We start from the raw sequence: 21776 nt of genomic DNA, 5'->3' as shown, positions 1-21776 counted from the left end.
GTCTTCGCCTCACTGCATGGCCCAGGCAATTCTCTGAACTGGGTGTGCTCTGTTATGCCATGGAGAGGATATGGGGCCAGAAGTCATGCAAACATCTTCTAAATTCAGCTCTTTTTCCAAAAGGCTGTGCGACCTTAAGGACTTAATTTAATCACTCTGAACCTCAGCTTCCTTTGCTGTAAAATGAGGGTATTAGACTTTATGGTGCCATCCTCAGCAAAGTCTCACCTTATTGCATCATTTTAAAATATATTTTTTTCCAACACACATGCTTACATGTGCTCAAACAGACACCTGCACATGAGAAAATTCTTTTTCATCCTTCCATAATTGGTATATCATATTACTTTATTTATTTGCTTATTATTTTTTCAACCTCCTTGTAGTTTGAATATAAGCTCCATGAGGATATAAAGTTTTATCTGCTTTGTCCATTGCTATCTCCCCAGTGCTTACAATAGTACCTGGCACAAAACAGATGTTCAATATATGCTAAAAAAATGAATGAACAAATGATTTCAATGTCTATTTTGTTCTCTAATATTCTATGATTCAAATATACACAGAAAAATAAATTGTAGGTTGTATTACAAAGTTTACATGCAATTTATTGCTCCTTGGCCTATACACTATAACATTCTGGATATATTTTTTAAAATTATGTTTTCTGCTCTATTTCTTTGTTTGCTAGTTCATATGACTGCATAATAATCTTAGTCTGATAGTTTCTGTTGGCTTGCCTCCCTTAGATTTCCAATATGCAGTGGTAACTTAATTTTGAAATAAATAAGAACACAAATTGTTTTTCAAAGCCTTCTTATTTATAATCTAAAATTTAAAATTATATTAATATTAACCAGAATAAATGCACATAATTAAATGATTTTCAAAAAATGTTTTTACAGTTCAGTAGAGATTTGACACAGTTCAAAAATTAAGCCATGTTCTATTCTTAAAGTCTTAATACTTTTGTGAGTTAGATTTGAAATAGATAAATATATTTAAAATACCCATCATAGTAATTTGCACACACAAGTATTAAAAGATAAGTCATCTTTGCATTATTGTTTATTGGTATGTCCATAACACAATTATGTTTCTTGTGAAATGATTTAAAGATACTTACACTAAAGCATAAAGTCCAGATGTTTCTTTCTAAAAAGCAACTCTTCGTAGGAAGCTCGCAGAGCGAAATTTCAAAATCAAAGAAGAAAACAGTTTTTACGCAGATCATTTTAACCAAAGGAAGTTCCTAGGTATTTAACTTGTTTTGAAATTTTTTTTTAATCATTATTATTATTATACTTTAAGTTCTAGGGTACTTGTGCATAACATGCAGGTTTGTTACATATGTATACTTGTGCCATGTTGGTGTGCTGCACCCATCAACTCGTCAGCACCCATCAACTCGTCATTTACATCAGATATAACTCCTAGTGCAATCCGTCCCTCCTCCCCTCTCCCCATGATAGGCCCCGGTGTCTGATGTTCCCCTTCCTGAGTCCAAGTGATCTCATTGTTCAGTTCCCACCTATGAGTGAGAACATGCGGTGTCTGGTTTTCTGTTCTTGCGATAGTTTGCTGAGAATGATGGTTTTGCAGCTGGAAAAATTTTGTTTTAATCTAGTAGCTGAAGTCTTAAGTGGTTGTTCCATATAAATTATTTTAATTAAGAGCAACATTTGTTGCAAGTTTAACAAGGTGCACTTACCTAGGCGACCTCACGTCTTAGGCCAGGCTTATCTAAATGAGAGCATCAGTATATGATAATCTTAATATTCTCTGATGTATTGATGGGAGAGAATGTGTGTGGTAGAATAGGCAAAAAGTAGGAAAGGTGCAATACTTTAACATTGGAGGAAACATTAAAATTATTTAAGACAGTTTGGGATTACAAGGTAAATAACACATTATAGTAAGTATTTTACAATGGAGAATATCTTTTAGAATCAGATAACGATTTATCGTTAATTATGGACCCCCAAGATGATGATGAGTCTTTTTTTTTTTTTTTTTTTTAAATTTATTTATTATTATTAAACTTCAAGTTGTAGGGTACATGTGCACAACGTGCAGGTTTGCTACATATGTATACTTGTGCCATGTTGGTGTGCTGCACCCATCAACTCGTCATTTACATCAGGTATAACTCCCAATGCAATCCCTCCCCCCTCCCCCCTCCCCATGATAGGCCCCGGTGTGTGATGTTCCCCTTCCCGAGTCCAAGTGATCTCATTGTTTAGTTCCCACCTACGAGTGAGAACATGCGGTGTTTGGTTTTCTGTTCCTGTGATAGTTTGCTAAGAATGATGGTTTCCAGCTGCATCCATGTCCCTACAAAGGACACAAACTCATCCTTTTTTATGGCTGCATAGTATTCCATGGTGTATATGTGCCACATTTTCTTAATCCAATCTGTCACTGATGGACATTTGGGTTGATTCCAAGTCTTTGCTATTGTGAATAGTGCTGCAATAAACATACGTGTGCATGTGTCCTTATAGCAGCATAATTTATAATCCTTTGGGTATATACCCAGTAATGGGATGGCTGGGTCATATGGTACATCTAGTTCTAGATCCTTGAGGAATCGCCATACTGTTTTCCATAATGGTTGAACTAGTTTACAATCCCACCAACAGTGTAAAAGTGTTCCTATTTCTCCACATCCTCTCCAGCACCTGTTGTTTCCTGACTTTTGAATGATCGCCATTCTAACTGGTGTGAGATGGTATCTCATTGTGGTTTTGATTTGCATTTCTCTGATGGCCAGTGATGATGAGCATTTTTTCATCTGTCTGTTGGCTGTATGAATGTCTTCTTTTGAGAAATGTCTGTTCATATCCTTTGCCCACTTTTTGATGGGGTTGTTTGTTTTTTTCTTGTAAATTTGTTTGAGTTCTTTGTAGGTTCTGGATATTAGCCCTTTGTCAGATGAGTAGATTGCAAAAATTTTCTCCCATTCTGTAGGTTGCCTGCTCACTCTGATGGTAGTTTCTTTTGCTGTGCAGAAGCTCTTTAGTTTGATGAGATCCCATTTGTCAATTTTGGCTTTTGCTGCCGTTGCTTTTGGTGTTTTAGACATGAAGTCTTTGCCCATGCCTATGTCCTGAATGGTACTACCTAGGTTTTCCTCTAGGATTTTTATGGTATTAGGTCTAACATTTAAGTCTCTAATCCATCTTGAATTAATTTTCGTATAAGGAGTAAGGAAAGGATCCAGTTTCAGCTTTCTACTTATGGCTAGCCAGTTTTCCCAGCACCATTTATTAAATAGGGAATCCTTTCCCCATTTCTTGTTTCTCTCAGGTTTGTCAAAGATCAGATGGCTGTAGATGTGTGGTATTATTTCTGAGGACTCTGTTCTGTTCCATTGGTCTATATCTCTGTTTTGGTACCAGTACCATGCTGTTTTGGTTACTGTAGCCTTGTAGTATAGTTTGAAGTCAGGTAGCGTGATGCCTCCAGCTTTGTTCTTTTGACTTAGGATTGTCTTGGAGATGCGGGCTCTTTTTTGGTTCCATATGAACTTTAAAGCAGTTTTTTCCAATTCTGTGAAGAAGCTCATTGGTAGCTTGATGGGGATGGCATTGAATCTATAAATTACCTTGGGCAGTATGGCCATTTTCATGATATTGATTCTTCCTATCCATGAGCATGGTATATTCTTCCATTTGTTTGTGTCCTCTTTGATTTCACTGAGCAGTGGTTTGTAGTTCTCCTTGAAGAGGTCGTTTACATCCCTTGTAAGTTGGATTCCTAGGTATTTTATTCTCTTTGAAGCAATTGTGAATGGAAGTTCATTCCTGATTTGGCTCTCTGTTTGTCTGTTACTGGTGTATAAGAATGCTTGTGATTTTTGCACATTAATTTTGTATCCTGAGACTTTGCTGAAGTTGCTGATCAGCTTAAGGAGATTTTGGGCTGAGACAATGGGGTTTTCTAAATATACAATCATGTCGTCTGCAAACAGGGACAATTTGACTTCTTCTTTTCCTAACTGAATCCCCTTGATTTCTTTCTCTTGCCTGATTGCCCTAGCCAGAACTTCCAACACTATGTTGAATAGGAGTGGTGAGAGAGGGCATCCCTGTCTTGTGCCAGTTTTCAAAGGGAATGTTTCCAGTTTTTGCCCATTCAGTATGATATTGGCTGTGGGTTTGTCATAAATAGCTCTTATGATTTTGAGGTACGTTCCATCAATACCGAATTTATTGAGCGTTTTTAGCATGAAGGGCTGTTGAATTTTGTCAAAAGCCTTTTCTGCATCTATTGAGATAATGATGTGGTTCTTGTCTTTGGTTCTGTTTATATGCTGGATTATGTTGATTGATTTGCGAATGTTGAACCAGCCTTGCATCCCAGGGATGAAGCCCACTTGATCATGGTGGATAAGCTTTTTGATGTGCTGCTGAATCCAGTTTGCCAGTATTTTATTGAGGATTTTTGCATCGATGTTCATCAGGGATATTGGTCTAAAATTCTCTTTTTTTGTTGTGTCTCTGCCAGGCTTTGGTATCAGGATGATGTTGGCCTCATAAAATGAGTTAGGGAGGATTCCCTCTTTTTCTATTGATTGGAATAGTTTCAGAAGGAATGGTACCAGCTCCTCCTTGTACCTCTGGTAGAATTCAGCTGTGAATCCATCTGGTCCTGGACTTTTTTTGGTTGGTAGGCTATTAATTATTGCCTCAATTTCAGAGCCTACTATTGGTCTATTCAGGGATTCAACTTCTTCCTGGTTTAGTCTTGGAAGAGTGTAAGTGTCCAGGAAATTATCCATTTCTTCTAGATTTTCCAGTTTATTTGCGTAGAGGTGTTTATAGTATTCTCTGATGGTAGTTTGTATTTCTGTGGGGTCGGTGGTGATATCCCCTTTATCATTTTTAATTGCGTCAATTTGATTCTTCTCTCTTTTCTTCTTTATTAGTCTTGCTAGTGGTCTGTCAATTTTGTTGATCTTTTCAAAAAACCAACTCCTGGATTCATTGATTTTTTGGAGGGTTTTTTGTGTCTCTATCTCCTTCAGTTCTGCTCTGTTCTTAGTTATTTCTTGCCTTCTGCTAGCTTTCGAATGTGTTTGCTCTTGCTTCTCTAGTTCTTTTAATTGCGATGTTAGAGTGTCAATTTTAGATCTTTCCTGCTTTCTCTTGTGGGCATTTAGTGCTATAAATTTCCCTCTACACACTGCTTTAAATGTGTCCCAGAGATTCTGGTATGTTGTATCTTTGTTCTCATTGGTTTCAAAGAACATCTTTATTTCTGTCTTCATTTCGTTATGTACCCAGTAGTCATTCAGGAGCAGGTTGTTCAGTTTCCATGTAGTTGAGCGGTTTTGATTGAGTTTCTTAGTCCTGAGTTCTAATTTGATTGCACTGTGGTCTGAGAGACAGTTTGTTATAATTTCTGTTCTTGTACATTTGCTGAGGAGTGCTTTACTTCCAATTACGTGGTCAATTTTGGAGTAAGTACGATGTGGTGCTGAGAAGAATGTATATTCTGTTGATTTGGGGTGGAGAGTTCTATAGATGTCTATTAGGTCTGCTTGCTGCAGAGATGAGTTCAATTCCTGGATATCCTTGTTAACTTTCTGTCTCGTTGATCTGTCTAATGTTGACAGTGGAGTGTTGAAGTCTCCCATTATTATTGTATGGGAGTCTAAGTCTCTTTGTAAGTCTCTAAGGACTTGCTTTATGAATCTGGGTGCTCCTGTATTGGGTGCATATACATTTAGGATAGTTAGCTCTTCCTGTTGAATTGATCCCTTTACCATTATGTAATGGCCTTCTTTGTCTCTTTTGATCTTTGATGGTTTAAAGTCTGTTTTATCAGAGACTAGTATTGCAACCCCCGCTTTTTTGTGTTCTCCATTTGCTTGGTAAATCTTCCTCCATCCCTTTATTTTGAGCCTATGTATGTCTCTGCGTGTGAGATGGGTCTCCTGAATACAGCAGACTGATGGGTCTTGACTCTTTATCCAGTTTGCCAGTCTGTGTCTTTTAATTGGAGCATTTAGTCCATTTACATTTAAGGTTAAGATTGTTATGTGTGAACTTGATCCTGCCATGATGATATTAACTGGTTATTTTGCTTGTTAGTTGATGCAGTTTCTTCCTAGCCTTGATGGTCTTTACATTGTGGCATGTTTTTGCAATGGCTGGTACCGGTTGTTCCTTTCCATGTTTAGTGCTTCCTTCAGGGTCTCTTGTAAGGCAGGCCTAGTGGTGACAAAATCTCTAAGCATTTGCTTATCTGTAAAGGATTTTATTTCTCCTTCACTTATGAAACTTAGTTTGGCTGGATATAAAATTCTGGGTTGAAAATTCTTTTCTTTAAGAATGTTGAATATTGGCCCCCACTCTCTTCTGGCTTGAAGAGTTTCTGCCGAGAGATCTGCTGTTAGTCTGATGGGCTTCCCTTTGTGGGTAACCCGACCTTTCTCTCTGGCTGCCCTTAAGATTTTTTCCTTCATTTCAACTTTGGTGAATCTGGCAATTATGTGTCTTGGAGTTGCTCTTCTCGAGGAGTATCTTTGTGGCGTTCTCTGTATTTCCTGGATTTGAATGTTGGCCTGCCCTACTAGGTTGGGGAAGTTCTCCTGGATGATATCCTGAAGAGTGTTTTCCAACTTGGTTCCATTTTCCCCCTCACTTTCAGGCACCCCAATCAGACGTAGATTTGGTCTTTTTACATAATCCCATACTTCTTGCAGGCTTTGTTCATTTCTTTTTCTTCTTTTTTCTTTTGGTTTCTCTTCTCGCTTCATTTTGTTCATTTGATCCTCAATCGCTGATACTCTTTCTTCCAGTTGATCGAGTCAGTTACTGAAGCTTGTGCATTTGTCACGTATTTCTCGTGTCATGGTTTTCATCTCTTTCATTTCGTTTATGACCTTCTCTGCATTAATTACTCTAGCCATCAATTCTTCCACTTTTTTTTCAAGATTTTTAGTTTCTTTGCACTGGGCACGTAATTCCTCCTTTAGCTCTGAGAAATTTGATGGACTGAAGCCTTCTTCTCTCATCTCGTCGAAGTCATTCTCTGTCCAGCTTTGATCCGTTGCTGGCGATGAGCTGCGCTCCTTTGCCGGGGGAGATGTGCTCTTATTTTTTGAATTTCCAGCTTTTCTGCCCTGCTTTTTCCCCATCTTTGTGGTTTTATCTGCCTCTGGTCTTTGATGATGGTGATGTACTGATGGGGTTTTGGTGTAGGTGTCCTTCCTGTTTGATAGCTTTCCTTCTAACAGTCAGGATCCTCAGCTGTAGGTTGTAGCTGTAGGAGATTGCTTGAGGTCCACTCCAGACCCTGTTTGCCTGGGTATCAGCAGCAGAGGCTGCAGAAGATAGAATATTTCTGAACAGCGAGTGTACCTGTCTGATTCTTGCTTTGGAATCTTCCTCTCAGGGGTGTACTCCACCCTGTGAGGTGTGGGGTGTCAGACTGCCCCTAGTGGGGGATGTCTCCCAGTTAGGCTACTCAGGGGTCAGGGACCCACTTGAGCAGGGAGTCTGTCCCTTCTCAGATCTCAACCTCCGTGTTGGGAGATCCACTGCTCTCTTCAAAGCTGTCAGACAGAGTCGTTTGCGTCTGCAGAGCTGCTGCGTTTGTTATTATTTACTGTGCCCTGTCCCCAGAGGTGGAGTCTACAGAGACAGGCAGGTTTCCTTGAGCTGCTGTGAGCTCCACCCAGTTCGAGCTTCCCAGCAGCTTTGTTTACCTACTTAAGCCTCAGCAATGGCGGGCGCCCCTCCCCCAGCCTCGCTGCTGCCTTGCCGGTAGATCACAGACTGCTGTGCTAGCAATGAGGGAGGCTCCGTGGGTGTGGGACACTCCCGGCCAGGTGTGGGATATGATCTCTTGGTGTGCCTGTCTGCTTAAAGGACAGTATTGGGGTGGGAGTTACCCGATTTTCCAGGTGTTGTGTGTCTCAGTTCCCCTGGCTAGGAAAAGGGATTCCCTTCCCCCTTGCACTTTCCAGGTGAGGCAATGCCTCACCCTGCTTCAGCTCTCGCTGGTCGGGCTGCAGCAGCTGACCAGCACCGATCGTCTGGCACTCCCCAGTGAGATGAACCCAGTACCTCAGTTGAAAATGCAGAAATCGCCGGTCTTCTGTGTCGCTTGCGCTGGGAGTTGGAGACTGGAGCTGTTCCTATTCGGCCATCTTGCTCCGCCCCCCGGGTCGATGATGAGTCTTATAATTATTTGAGACAGGGTCTTGCTCAGTCACCTAGGCTGGAATGCAGTGGGATGGTCATGGCTCACTGCAGCCCTGCAACCTCTGCCTCCCAGGCTCAAGCAACCCTCCTGTGTCAGCCTCCTGAGTAGGTGGGACTACAGATGTGCGTCACCATGTCTGGCTGATTTTTGTATTTTTTGTAGAGATGGGGTTTCCCCATGTTGCCCGGGCTGGGCTTGAACTCCTGAGTTCAGGTGATCTGTCCACCTCAGCCTCCCAAAGTGCTGGGATTGCAGATGTGAACCACTGTGCCTGACCATGGAGATAATTATTTTTAATAGGTGGATTTCTCTAACACTGAAAGCATTTAAAATTCAGTAGCTTTATTACTATTATTTCTAGATAATGATAATTTGAATACATGTTATTTTTGTAAGTTGAGGATTTTTAAAAATCCTATTTCTTTGACCGTTTTAGAAAATACACCATATTTCATTATTCATTATTTGATTTTTACAAGGAATGTACCTTCTTGATATTGGGAAAAATTTTTGGGAAAAAGAAACAAAAATGAATGTGATTGATTTAGCTAAATGCCATCCTGAGTTGTTATCTTTCTAAATTTAAACCTGTGTTTAGCACTTGAGTCTGACATTGTGTAACTTTACATAGGTTCATACCCCTTATATTCTTCATTGGTCACATTATGGTTACAATAATTAAATTAGATAACTTTTAAAATAAAAAAGAATAAAAATGTTTACATTTTACTTTATATTTACCTATGAAGATTGATATTTTGAGAAAATAAATCCCTATTTAGAAACATAGTTTTAAACCCTCTTGCTTGTTCTAACTCTCATTGTCACGGCAATCTACAGAAGAGTTTTATAACCATTTATTCTTGGGATAAAAATGAGTGCTTATATTTTCCCCAAATTGGAGTATAAAGGTAAAAATAAAATTATCCATATTGCTGCTGATCTGAATTATTCTTCCCATTGCCAGCAGCCAAAATTTTTTTGGTCCTTTTGACCTTGAAAACCTCCTCCTCTGAATGCCCATGAAAAACTGATGAAAAGTGCTTTGAATAGAATGTCTTCACTATGTATAATAGAAGCTATGGTCAGAATGATTTGGTTTCATATAAACAGTAGCTTTCAACAAGTCTGCCATCTGCGTGTAATCTACACTATAATATAATATTATTTCAGTGGTCCTTCAAATGTGTTGAATTCTTTTCTGTTATATGCAGTACCTCAATTTAAAGGCAGTCACCTCCATAATGTTTTTAAGATGAACTTTGTAATTACTGGATATCCTGATTATCATATTACAAGTTGGACTAATGGCACATTTTGAAATTCTTCTTAGTTGTGTCTTTTTGGTTTTATCTTTCTTTAGGTTGTCTACCTTAAATAGTAGTTAGGATTGTTAAATCTTTAAAGTCAATCATAATGTGCATTCATTCATTATTAATTGAGAGCCTAAGATATGACAGGCATTCATGTATTCATGTTGATTATCTTATTTAAAAGAATATTTTAGCTTAGAAGTAAGTGGAGAGATTGAATATTATAAAAATGCATTAATACAACCATTTATGGTAAGAATTTATTATAATCTGTGTAATTTGTATTAAACTATAGGAGTCACATACCAGTATTTGCTTATTCTTGCTCAGCTCTTCAGGATTAAAACATTATGCGATGTGGTTTATTTGAGACTTATTCTATGGTTTATAGTAGAAATACATTTTTGGTAGCAATACCTTTATTCTTTCCATACCCGCTTAAAGCATCATGGCTTAATCTACTATGTAGAAATTAATGACTTCCAAATCTTCCTCACTAGGCATCTCCTTTTCTTCCAAATTTCAATCCCATATTTGTAATTACCTGTTGTCAATCTCTACATGACTATTACTGAAACATCTCATATTCAACCAGTCCAATATTGAACTGAATTTGATTCATTGTAAAATCTGATCTTCTTTATAAGGGTGATAAAAAGCTTGGATTGTGAATTCAGAATTAGGATAATGCACATAAAAGTTAACAAAATGCCAACACTTCCTAAGTACATGATATATACTAGATACTATCATCATCATCGCCCCCTTAATTGTGCCACTATACAACAATTGTTAATCTAGATGCTGAATTCATCTTTCATATTTTACTCACTTCATCTCCATTCGTATCTAAGTGGTTACTAAGTTCCATCAAGCTTATTTCCAAAATGTTAAACATATTACCAATTCTTTATCTTCTCTATCTTTAATTACAGTTAAGAATAATAATTAGGGCTGGGCGCAGTGGCTCATGCCTGTAATCCCAGCACTTTGGGAGGGCGAGGAGGGCAGATCACGAAGTCAGGACTTTGAGATCAGCTTGGCACTGTGAAACCCCGTCTCTACTAAAATACAAAAATTAGCTGGACATGGTGGCGTGTGCTGTAGCCTCAGCCACTCCGGAGGCTGGGGCAGAACAATCACTTGAACTTGGTAGGCGGAGTGACCAAGATTACACCACTGCTCTCCAGCCTGAGCGACAGAGTGAGATTCTGTATTAAAAAAAAAAAAAAAAAGATAATAATTAGGGAAATACATGTTATTATATGTGCATGTGCCTCTCCTGCATATCACAAGCTGCTCCGTAACAACGGCTGTATCTGAATACTTTTATTGCCACAATGATGTTTACCAGATGTAAATGTGAGAATTGGTCTGGATCTGAAGCTCTCAGCTAAAGAACTGATTGAGAGTTAGTCTTACCTTATTTATTTCTACAGATACAATGATGAGAAGAAAAAAAAAAAGACACAGGCTTGACCATGTGGAACTTACATTAAGACAAAATTTTAAAATATTTTTCTTAAAAACAATTGGAAGAAAATGAAGACCTCTAAGCAGGGGAGTGACAATGTAAGATTTGTAATTAAAAGTGGTGGTCCTAAGTTTGATTACAGCAGTTAAGGTAAAAACAGACAACATAGAGATAAATAATAGAGATGAAATCAGTAGGACATGAAAAAGGAGTTGGGTGCTGATGGTGCACAGGAAGAGATGAGAAGATAAAGTGGATTCCTGGGTTCCTGTCTTATAAAACTCGCTGGTGATGTCCTTCTTTGAGGCTAACCAGGTTTAGGAAGGAGACAAATTAATACTTAAATCCATACATATGAGAAATATCAAAACAATTGCCAAAGCATACCATCTCACTTATGAAGGTTTTATACTTTTTGGAAAATTCAATAGCAATTTTCCTCAAGTGGGAAGAAAAGCTTTAAATTTCAACACAAATAATTGAAAACTGATGGCATTGTATAAAATCATGAAAATTAAAACTTATTTTAACTTGCCATGGGCAACATTTGTATATGAGCATAAAAATATTAATAATATATACCTTGACATTGATTACTCCACTAGCAATATATAAAATATAACTCACCATTTTATTGAATGGGATTATAAATCAATAGGGAAATTACAATATCCTTAGAAAAAGAATGTCTATTTCATTGGTTTGCCTAATAGAAGAATAATTTGATGAAGGAAAGTTAGAAAAAGTAGAAATTCATTAACATGGCAATAAGAAAGGCTAAAAGATGTAAAACAAAATTAACATAGATCTTTTATACCAAACTGCTTTATTTTGAAGAACTGTATGAATCAGTTTTATTTTTTTTATTTATTTATTTATTTATTTTTTTTTTGGAGACGGAGTCTTGCTCTGTCGCCCAGGCTGGAGTGCAGTGGCCGGATCTCAGCTCACTGCAAGCTCCGCCTCCCAGGTTCACGCCATTCTCCTGCCTCAGCCTCCCGAGTAGCTGGGACTACAGGCGCCCACCACCTCGCCCGGCTAGTTTTTTGTATTTTTCAGTAGAGACGGAGTTTCACCGTGTTAGCCAGGATGGTCTCCATCTCCTGACCTCGCGATCCGCCCGTCTCGGCCTCCCAAAGTGCTGGGATTACAGGCTTGAGGCACCGCGCCCGGCCATGAATCAGTTTTAGATAGCAAAGTGTGTACATACCTTGTGTGGTCATTTCTACATTGTCCTTTATCTGTAATCAAATTATACTTAAGTTGTAGAAATTAACCAATTTGTTTCAGTCTCATTTCTACTGACTAGAAACATTTGGCTCTTGCTTAAAATCAGCTTACAATTTACAAGACACCCAAATATGTAGTCAATACAAATCAATCTGGCTACTAATTTTTTCTTAGACAAAAATCTATGTAACTATTTACCCAGTCTGAGTCTGCATTTGTTTGTTTTATTTTGGGATGTGGATCTATTTTCCTTGGTTAACACTTAGAGCATGGTGCTAATGAGTCCAAAGACAACAACAGCATCAAAAATCAGTGTTTTCTGATATAATTATCTCTCTCTTCTGCACATATAGTATTTTACCTTTTATCTTTATAATTCTGACCCTACTTCTTTTAGTTTGAGTTGCATCAAAACTTTCTGAAATTTACTATGACATAAGGAAAAATACATGAAACATTGTTACTTATACATCGAAATTATTTTAATAAATTTTATGAGCTCCAACATGAAAGCTATTTAAAATTGAAACCATTGTCTATTTTAAGTTTCCTAACGCTATTTTTGTGTTTCATAATTATCCAAAGTTTCTCAGGATAAAAAAGCCATTGTTTTTAGTAATGTCTGCCTGTTCGTTAAGTATCGTTTCATCTTACGTTAGTCACTTGGATATCAGATTTAATTTTATGGTTTGTTTCCCATTTTCTTTAGTTCAACAATCATTGGCCATAGGAAAGAATATTCAGCCAAAACTTAAAAATAAGCAGTTCTAGTTTCGATTAATTTGTGTGTTTGTACAACTTCACTTATTGTTACTTTCAGCACCATTGTGGAGTATATAGGGCAATAACAATATCTTAAGAAGGTGAAGAAATTTAGAATTAACAAAGTTTTGACGAGTCCAAGAACACTAATAGCATCAGTATTATGTTATAAACAATGCATGTAAAATGAAACATACCGAAACAGCTCTGCTTTCAAAAAAAAAAAAAAAAAAAAATCATAGGTAAGACAAAAGTTCCCTTGTATGTCTAGAGTTTCACATTCCTAATTAACTATATCTGACATCCAAGTAACACAGGGTAAGATTTAGTGAGTGATAGATAATTAAAGAAAAAGTATCTAATTATTTATGGGAAAGTGACATATTTTCCTAAATGATATATTTATAGGTAATGGGGCAGTTAGAATTTACAACAACATTATTTTTCTCTCAAGAAAAAAAAATTTGATGTAAGAATATTAAGCCAAGCAGAATTGGTTACATGAAAGCCAGCCAGTTCTTTTTTTTTTTTTTTCCAGAACCTCCAAATCAAACATGATACATGTGCTGACCTACTTTGCGGACATTATTTTGCAATACCAGTTAGGAGGCACTTGCGGCATTTTCTTTGCTAAACCACTACACTTAAAACAGGAACATTTTAAACTGTTTCTCTAATAAATTATATCCCTAGAAGATTTCTTCTTTTCTCATTTTAGCGTGATGAAGTCAAACCAAAGCATCAATAGAGTTTTCAGTGTTTTTATATCCTAGAGTAGATCAACTGGGATTAGATAGTTATCCAAAAGAATATTTAAAGACGATATTACAATAACTTTCATGAAAGGACTGTTTCCGCAACTCGTGCAAAATACTAGCATTACTGCTGACATTTTATATCATTTTGTTAATAGAGTGAACTTAATCCACTAAAAGATAATAACTTGTTTATTCTCTCACCTACCTCTGAACTAACAGCTGAACATCTGTAGCACCTGTGACTAGTATTTACTTTTATTTAGAAGTTTTGTTTTCATTGTTAAGATGGAGTTGACATCTTTCTAAGTGGTCTCCAATGGTATGGAGTAAATGCCTGCTCTTGCCGTCATTTTCATTGTAAACGAATCTTGACAATGTCAGGTTCCCGTCACAATCTATCAGTGTCACTCAATAAGCAGTGGTGTGACCGTTAGTCCCTTTGAGATTTGCCTCCTTTATCAGGGTCAGCCTGTGGGAAAATCTTAACAAATAGTTACATGTCACCTAGGTATAAGTGATAGTAATACAGTAGTTAAATATACTTTTACTATTTTAATGCATGGTAATTTAAAAGGCATTTACATTTTACAGATCACTTTAGTTTTGTGTTTGATTACTTTATGTGTTTTCTATCTAAAATGCATAGAAATACTGTGGATTTCTCTTTGGGAACCTGTTTCTCATTGGATATATTTAGGAATAAAATGAACAAATTCATGAATATACGTAATTATTTGGACTAAGACTATAATTGGTGCTACACATACACACACTCAAAATTGTTACTATGTTTTTAGTAAAGAGAAACTAACAATATCTTTCTCCAAAACATTTTTCATTCCCTTTCCTACCTAAAAATTGTGCCTCCCTTTATTTCTCTTTATTCTTTCCCTTTATTTCAGTTTATTTACAAGAACCAGTTACTAAACTTTGATTTATAATATAGCCATATTTGTAGTCCATTTTCTTACATATGTTTATGTAACAGGATATTAAATAAAATTTTTCCTGTGGTCGCCAACAAGAAAAAAAGGTGTCAGGTACTCCTCATTTCAAGAAAGTAAAAAACAATTGGTACCTATTAATAGCAACTGAATCAGCATTGCTGTCTTAACTATCACTCCAGACTTCATGAACAACCACCTTCTTCCTTTATAAGAATAGGCCACACTCATTTATGAACATTCATTTATAAGATGGGATTTGAAGAGGTCATTCTTTTGAAAGGACAGCAACTTGTAGGTATGGCTGTGGTTTAATAATTCCTGTTTGAGCATGCTTCCTCACTGAGAAGGTCAAGGGAGGAGAATTCCAAGATAATTACTCAGGGATTGCAAATGTTTCCACCTCGTTTGGTAGCTGGATTTCTGCTTAAGTGTGAACTGCTGATTGGGAGCAGGGGTTGGAGGTGGTGGCAAAGAATTGAGGAGAAGGGAGCAGGCTGGAGAAAGTGGACATCAGAACAAGAGGACCTACACCAGGAGGAGGGCCTTAGTATCAAGAGGCAGTTTTGGGAGTTTAGGGAGCTTAGACGATCATGAAGCTGGAGGAGATTCTACTGTGAGGGACTTGTGCAGTTAGGAGTTTCCCCAGTAAGGATTCCCTTAAAGGATCAGACATTACCACCATGGAAATACTTAGATTTAGGCCTCTACCACTTGGAAGATGTCAGTTGCCTAAAGGCGTAGCCACAGAAGTTGCAGTGCAGGGGAAATTTAAGCAGGAACCATTTTAGCAGAGACGTTTATCCTACTATCCAGAAGAAAGGGAGGAGGAAGACAGGATGGTTGAAAAGCTGAGCAAGCCTCTGTCTTCCAGATACCTAGACTCTAGAAATGGTTAATGCTAGTGGGGATGGGGAAGCAGCGATGACAGTTAACTAGAATGGATTTATTTATTTATTTATTTATTTATTTATTTATGTGTTTATTTATTTATTTTTGAGACGGAGTCTCGCTCTATCGCCCAGGCTGGAGTGCAGTGGCGCGATCTCAGCTCACTGCAAGCTCCGCCTCCCGGGTTCACGCCATTCTTCTGCCTCAGCCCCCCGAGTAACTGGGACTACAGGCTTCCGCCACTACGTCCGTCCAATTTTTTTTATTTTTAGTAGAAACGGAGTTTCACCATGTTAGCCAGGATGGTCTCGATCTCCTGACCTTGTGATCCGTCCCCCTCGGCCTCACAAAGTGCTGGGATTGGAGGCGTGAACCACCACACCGGGCCTAGAATGGATTTATTATACTCAAAATCTGCTCAAGGCTCTTAAGGGATAGAATAGGGAACCTTGACAAAGCTTTTTTGAAGGCAGTAATTAGAGGAAAACGAAAACCATTTTATATTTGGAACTCATCATTTCTGACTATTCAGTAATCTGGTACCCTTAGAGTAGTGTATCACAATTTAAGGATATATTTCTGCATTTCAAACCTGGTCCATTATAAAATATGTATCATAAAATGCAGTAAAAATATCAAGTGAGGGTGAGCCAAGGGAAATAGTCTGAGTCCATGAAGACTAAGACATTACATCAAACTTATTTTTCAAAAGCTTTGTTTTAATGTTGGAATGGGGAGGGACTAAGCGGGGAGAGGACCTCCCACACCTAGTCCTTACAGATTTGAATTTCAGTTACACTAAATCTTGAAATAACCTTGCTTGTCCCATCTTTTACACAAAAGAAAAACTAAACACACACAGTCACTCTTTATATATAAATTCCATATATTTAAATATGTAGGTATTAGTATATTTTTAATACCAGTAAGTCAGTTTTTTTCTGTTTCTGTCTTCCCCTGCCAAATATTAGAAGTTTCTTATATATCGAATCTGCTGCAGTTTCTTGCAGTCTTAATAGTAAATATGAATTTTAAAGGTATTTATGTGTGTATATATATATTTTGTGTGTAAGCATAGTACATATATGCTGGTTTATATCGTGCTATATGTTGGCTTAAAACAAAATTGTGAAATATACACTTATTAACTATGGGCATGTTTTGTTCTGAAGTGGCCTATTTTCAATTCTTATTTATTCATGCTAATAGAGGAAAAGGATGTTATAAATAATGCAAAAATCACTTACAGCTGACTTGGTTATATATTGTATATTTTTCATCAGACTTAGTTTCTTAATTGTTTGCTCTATTTATTACCCAAATGAGCTAACATCATGAGTATTTAACAAATGATGATTGGCGGCGATGGCTAGAAGCATTCTATGTATCGCGAAAATCTAATATAGCATTAGAAACTTACTAGAGAAAATATGAATGCTTGATATTTACCTGTGCACAAGGGACTGATATCTGTGATGCAAAAACAGATGTGAAAATGAATAGTGTTTTGTCTGTAGTCTGTTTTCAGAGTGATTTAATTCAGAATTTAAGATAATATTTTACATCTTAATAATGTGAAAAATAGAGTTATTGTGCATCTCTACTGATATGAGTGAAATTTAAATATATTTGCAGAAATAACTATTTCCCATTTATTTATTTATCCTGCCAATAAGGACTTCAATAAAAGAGGAAATTAGTTTAAGTGAACAGAAAAGCAAAAGTAGATTATAGGTGTAAATGGAGCTCAAACTGAATCCAAAATAATGAATGTCTATTTTTCCACTCCATATTTTAGTTAGTTATCCTCAAATATGCAATCTACTATGAATATGTAATGGTTGCATTTGTTGAAAATTTAAGTGAAGTATAAAATATAGAGAAAATTACTTATTATTTCTTACTTTCCAGCACAATTTTTATATTAAAATAATATTTATTCCAAAGCATGATTTCTATATCCCGATAGTCAGTTTTAACTGATAACATACAAGGTAAAATCAATGCTGAATCATAACATTTGACCAAATCAAATCCCACAGATTTTGGGAATTAAGCCTGCAGTAAAAAATTGCATGTACTTTGACAAAGGCAATGTAAAGAGAAGATGTTTACAATGTTTTATAATAAGAATCTCTTGATAGTAAACATTTGAAAAATTCATCTATTTATAGTTCTTGCATGTTTGACTAGTACCTTAGAATAAGTGTCAAAGAAGTTATGAGAACAGAAATAAGGTGTATAAATTTGTGAATATGAAAAGAACTTTTATATCACAGTGTAGGAGCAAGCTGGAGAAATTTCATTTATGTGAGTCGTTTCTGCATGAAGCTATAAACTTTTTTTAAACCAAAAGCTGTCATGGTTTCTTGTAAAATAATAAAGATAATAAAGATATCCATTTTAATTGATTCTTTTCATTGTTTAATAAAATTGCTTTGTTTGATTGCTGAAGAATTTGAATTGAGTTTTCATTACCCACTTCTGAACAATTTACTCTAAGATCCAGACAGTATTGAGCTAATGAGTTTGAATTTATATTGAACCTTAACTGTCTTCATGAAGTAAATGGAAAAAAATCATGGCAGTAACTAAGTATTCTTCATTAAGAACTATGTCGTAGAGATTTTACAATGAGGCTTTTAGCAGAGTTAAAGCATTAAATTGGAGTTTTACCAACTCTGCTGTTTCTATGCATATTATATGAAAATATGGTTTCTTTTTTTAAGAAATAAAAAAGTCATGAGCTAATAGAGATATTACAGAAATTTCCTCTAAGTGTATGGTTTGTATTTTCAACAGATTCATTTAAGGAATAAATTAATATTGAATTAATTTAATTTGAGAGCACATTGAAATTGAAATGATTTATAAACACCTTCCAAGGAGTATTCTAATAAGGTATTTCGTGAACTTTTAAAATCCAAGGCATTGCCACCAATATTGAAATGCAGGTCCTCAGTTGAGTGACATTGACATGGAGACATAAATGTATGTTTCTCTTTATTGAAAACAAGTGATGTATTTATTCACACAAACATGCATGCATATTTAATTTTTGCTTTGGCATTATATTCTATAAAGTGATCTTTTGTGTTCTCTGTACAATGTCTAACCAAGCTGGACATTTAATGGCTCCATTTTTAGGATTTGCTGTGTAATGAAGTTAGGCACTTTATTTGATGGCTAGGATGTCATTTACTACAAGGATAACTTTGCATTCTATAAATATTAGTGTGTTTCAATTCCAAGGAGTAATTAATTATCTAGTTAATATAATAGAGACCATTTAATATTAAGCTGGATAGCCAACACGGTATTAGACTCCACCACTAGGTTAAATGTTGCAGAAATATTATTTTTTAAAATTTTGAGATCCTATATAAGAAACAGAAAATCAAAAAGAATGTGCAGCTTAGGGGAAATTTACTTACCTCAGCTTATTTCCCTAGAAATCAGTTTTCCAACTCCAAATGTGATATATTTTTTTAAAACGTCATTTTAAATTAGTCGCTGGAAGATTTGGAATAATATTATATCCAAGTAATTTATATTCATTCCCCACAGGCAGCAGTGATGGTTCCTGGGATAAGGAAACACTGCCCTCTTCCCCATCCCAGGGACCTCAGGCCTCTGTAACCCAGCCCCGCTTGCCTGGAGCACGTAGCCTTCCACTTAGTCATCCTCTCAACCATCTTCAGCAGAGCCACCTTCTGCCAAATGGTACGATGGCATTTTTTAGCATTAAAAAATCGTAGTTTTAAAAATTGTAATTATCAGTTGGCAAAATAAGACATAATACAGAGATATGCTATATTTACATAACTAATTGGGATAAGTTAAAGAAAACCCTAGTATTTTAAGCAAGATTCAGACTGATTACAGGAATAATATAGCAAAGAATTGACCATTTGTATTAAACATAGGAAAAGTTAGGAAATGATAAACCATGGGACCAAACCAAATAGCTATAAGCCTAGTTTCCCTGAGTAGTGAGTGAAATTTTTGCATACGAAGAGGAAAAATATTTTTTCTTTGACTACCATTATTAGAAAACTTTTGAATGTTTCAATTTTTAATGATTTATGCCCTCCAGAGCAATCATGATATATGTGCATTTTTTATAGGACTGGAACTTCCTTTTATGATGATGCCCCACCCTCTAATTCCTGTCAGCCTACCTCCAGCGTCTGTCACCATGGCAATGAGCCAGATGAACCACCTCAGCACCATTGCAAATATGGCGGCAGCAGCACAAGTTCAGAGTCCCCCATCCAGAGTCGAGACATCAGTTATTAAGGTAATTCTTTTTTAATACAATTATTTTGGCATGTTCATCTTAAGCCACCATCTCTTAATCCATTTTTCTTATTCCATAAGTACATTTGAACTCTAAAAAGCTAAGTGATAGTAAATAGATTATTAAAAGAGTAGCAAATGGCCCCAGGGGCACACTACTTAGTTAGGCAGGCTAGGGTTGCTTTAAATTCTCTATATATCTATTAAGATAGAGAAAAACATAGGACATTAAATGTTATAGTTCAAACTGTCTGTGTTCTTACATGGGTAGTTGTGTGTATGTGTGTGTGGTGTTATGAGCATTTATGTGAGGAGAATCAGAAGACCAGAAGGGATAAATTCTGCCACTTTCTAGCTCTGTCACCTTAGACATGTAATTCAATCTTCCTGATTCTAGTAAATATCTAATAAAGGCATAATCTAGTGTGGATTATTTTGTAAAAACTAAATGAAGTAATAAAATTGGAAGTTTCCACACATTCAAAAATACACTAAATTGAAGGTAACATTATTGTTATGTAAACTTCATATGTGCATATATACACAATTCTGTCTCCTATATCCCTGTGTATTTGTGTGTGTATGTGTGTGAATTGTATGAGTTATATATATATATATGTATATATAATCTTTTTCCTTTATATTATTTTAAAATGTGTACTTAAATCAAAATATTTTAAGTGCATCATCTGATTGGCCAAGGAGTAAGAAATAACAAAACATTAAGAATAGATTATTGATTTTTAAACTAAGTACAAGATATTTTATGCTTCATGATCATTATTTGACATTACAATTATCCCATTTTTCTGAATACAATACACTCAAATTTTAGGGTAGCCTCTGGAGCACATCTTATATAAAAAGGCCCTGTTACTACTTTCGTACAATGTTGAGTAATATGCAAATAGCAATTTTTCTCATGTTAAAGGCTCTAAAAACAAAGATATGTCCCAGATGCTTTGAGCAGTTTCTGTAGTATCAATACCAGAGGAAAAATAACCCAAAGCCTCACAGAAGACCCGGATCAACTACTCAAAGATCGCCACCTGAGAGAACGCCAGTGAGTGCCACATTGATCTCAGCCAAGGAACTGATTAAAAAAAAAAAAAAAAAGACCTTTGAAAACTCTTCTGTAAGAGGGAAATTGTTACCAGATTATTCAATAAGCAAGATATCACTGTATTGTTTGATTTATGATGATGTTTGGTAATAGGTATTATTGAGAATTAAGCACTCTGATTGCCTTGCTCATTAAAGTTATCTAGAAGAGGAGTTTGGCTGAGGGAAAAATCCATTTAAGTCTACTCATCATTGTACTCAATGGCTACTTTAAGCAAATGTTACAGGGTACTAAGTATTAATTTATACGATGTGATTATTCTCATTAAAAATATCTGGTTATGATTACTATAATCATCTCATAATATTAATTATGTAATTTTTACTTTCAAAACTGGTAACTATTTAAAATCTCTCATTTAGGTAAGATTTACATTAATAAATAAGGCAAACATATGATAGAAGAGCAGATTTTAGCAGTTTAAAGTCATAATGGGTGTCTAAGATATGACCTGTAGCTAATATTTGCATGAGGAATGGCTTACATATTCCTGCATCCAAAAGCCTTTATTTATATCAGGATACTTGATTTATTTTATTTTGCAATATACTTATATTTTTAAAAATAGTTTGCTACTTGTTAATTAGAATACTTGGGGGAACTCCTTTTAATACATCCTTGGTTGTCAAAGTTTCGATAAGCAGGAGGAAGAAGTTGAGTTTCCTCTGGGAGAAGTCTACAGAAAATAATTTGGGACTCAATGATTGGGAAGTCAGAAACATTCCTGTGTTTTCTTAGATTAAGTTTTGGAATGGAAAGGAGGGG

The 21776-nt window shown here is 36.0% G+C and overlaps 1 protein-coding gene across 2 annotated transcripts in view; it reads left to right on the top strand.

Moving 5' to 3' along the window:
- The window catches only part of DACH1 (dachshund family transcription factor 1), a 438934-nt gene that overhangs the window by 282076 nt on the left and 135082 nt on the right, over nucleotides 1–21776 (top strand). The window contains exons 4-5 of one of the 2 annotated variants that reach the window (XM_007960558.3): nucleotides 19157–19312; nucleotides 19717–19889. In XM_007960558.3, coding sequence (XP_007958749.3) covers nucleotides 19157–19312; nucleotides 19717–19889 — 329 coding nt within the window. The remainder of the gene's footprint in view (nucleotides 1–19156; nucleotides 19313–19716; nucleotides 19890–21776) is intronic. The other variant, XM_007960560.3, reaches the window with a different exon arrangement.

This window comes from Chlorocebus sabaeus, chromosome 3 (assembly GCF_047675955.1).
Source record: "Chlorocebus sabaeus isolate Y175 chromosome 3, mChlSab1.0.hap1, whole genome shotgun sequence".
NCBI lineage: Eukaryota > Metazoa > Chordata > Mammalia > Primates > Cercopithecidae > Chlorocebus > Chlorocebus sabaeus.
The sequence above is the reverse complement of the archived record's forward strand: the minus strand, read 5'-3'. Positions and strand labels throughout refer to the sequence as shown.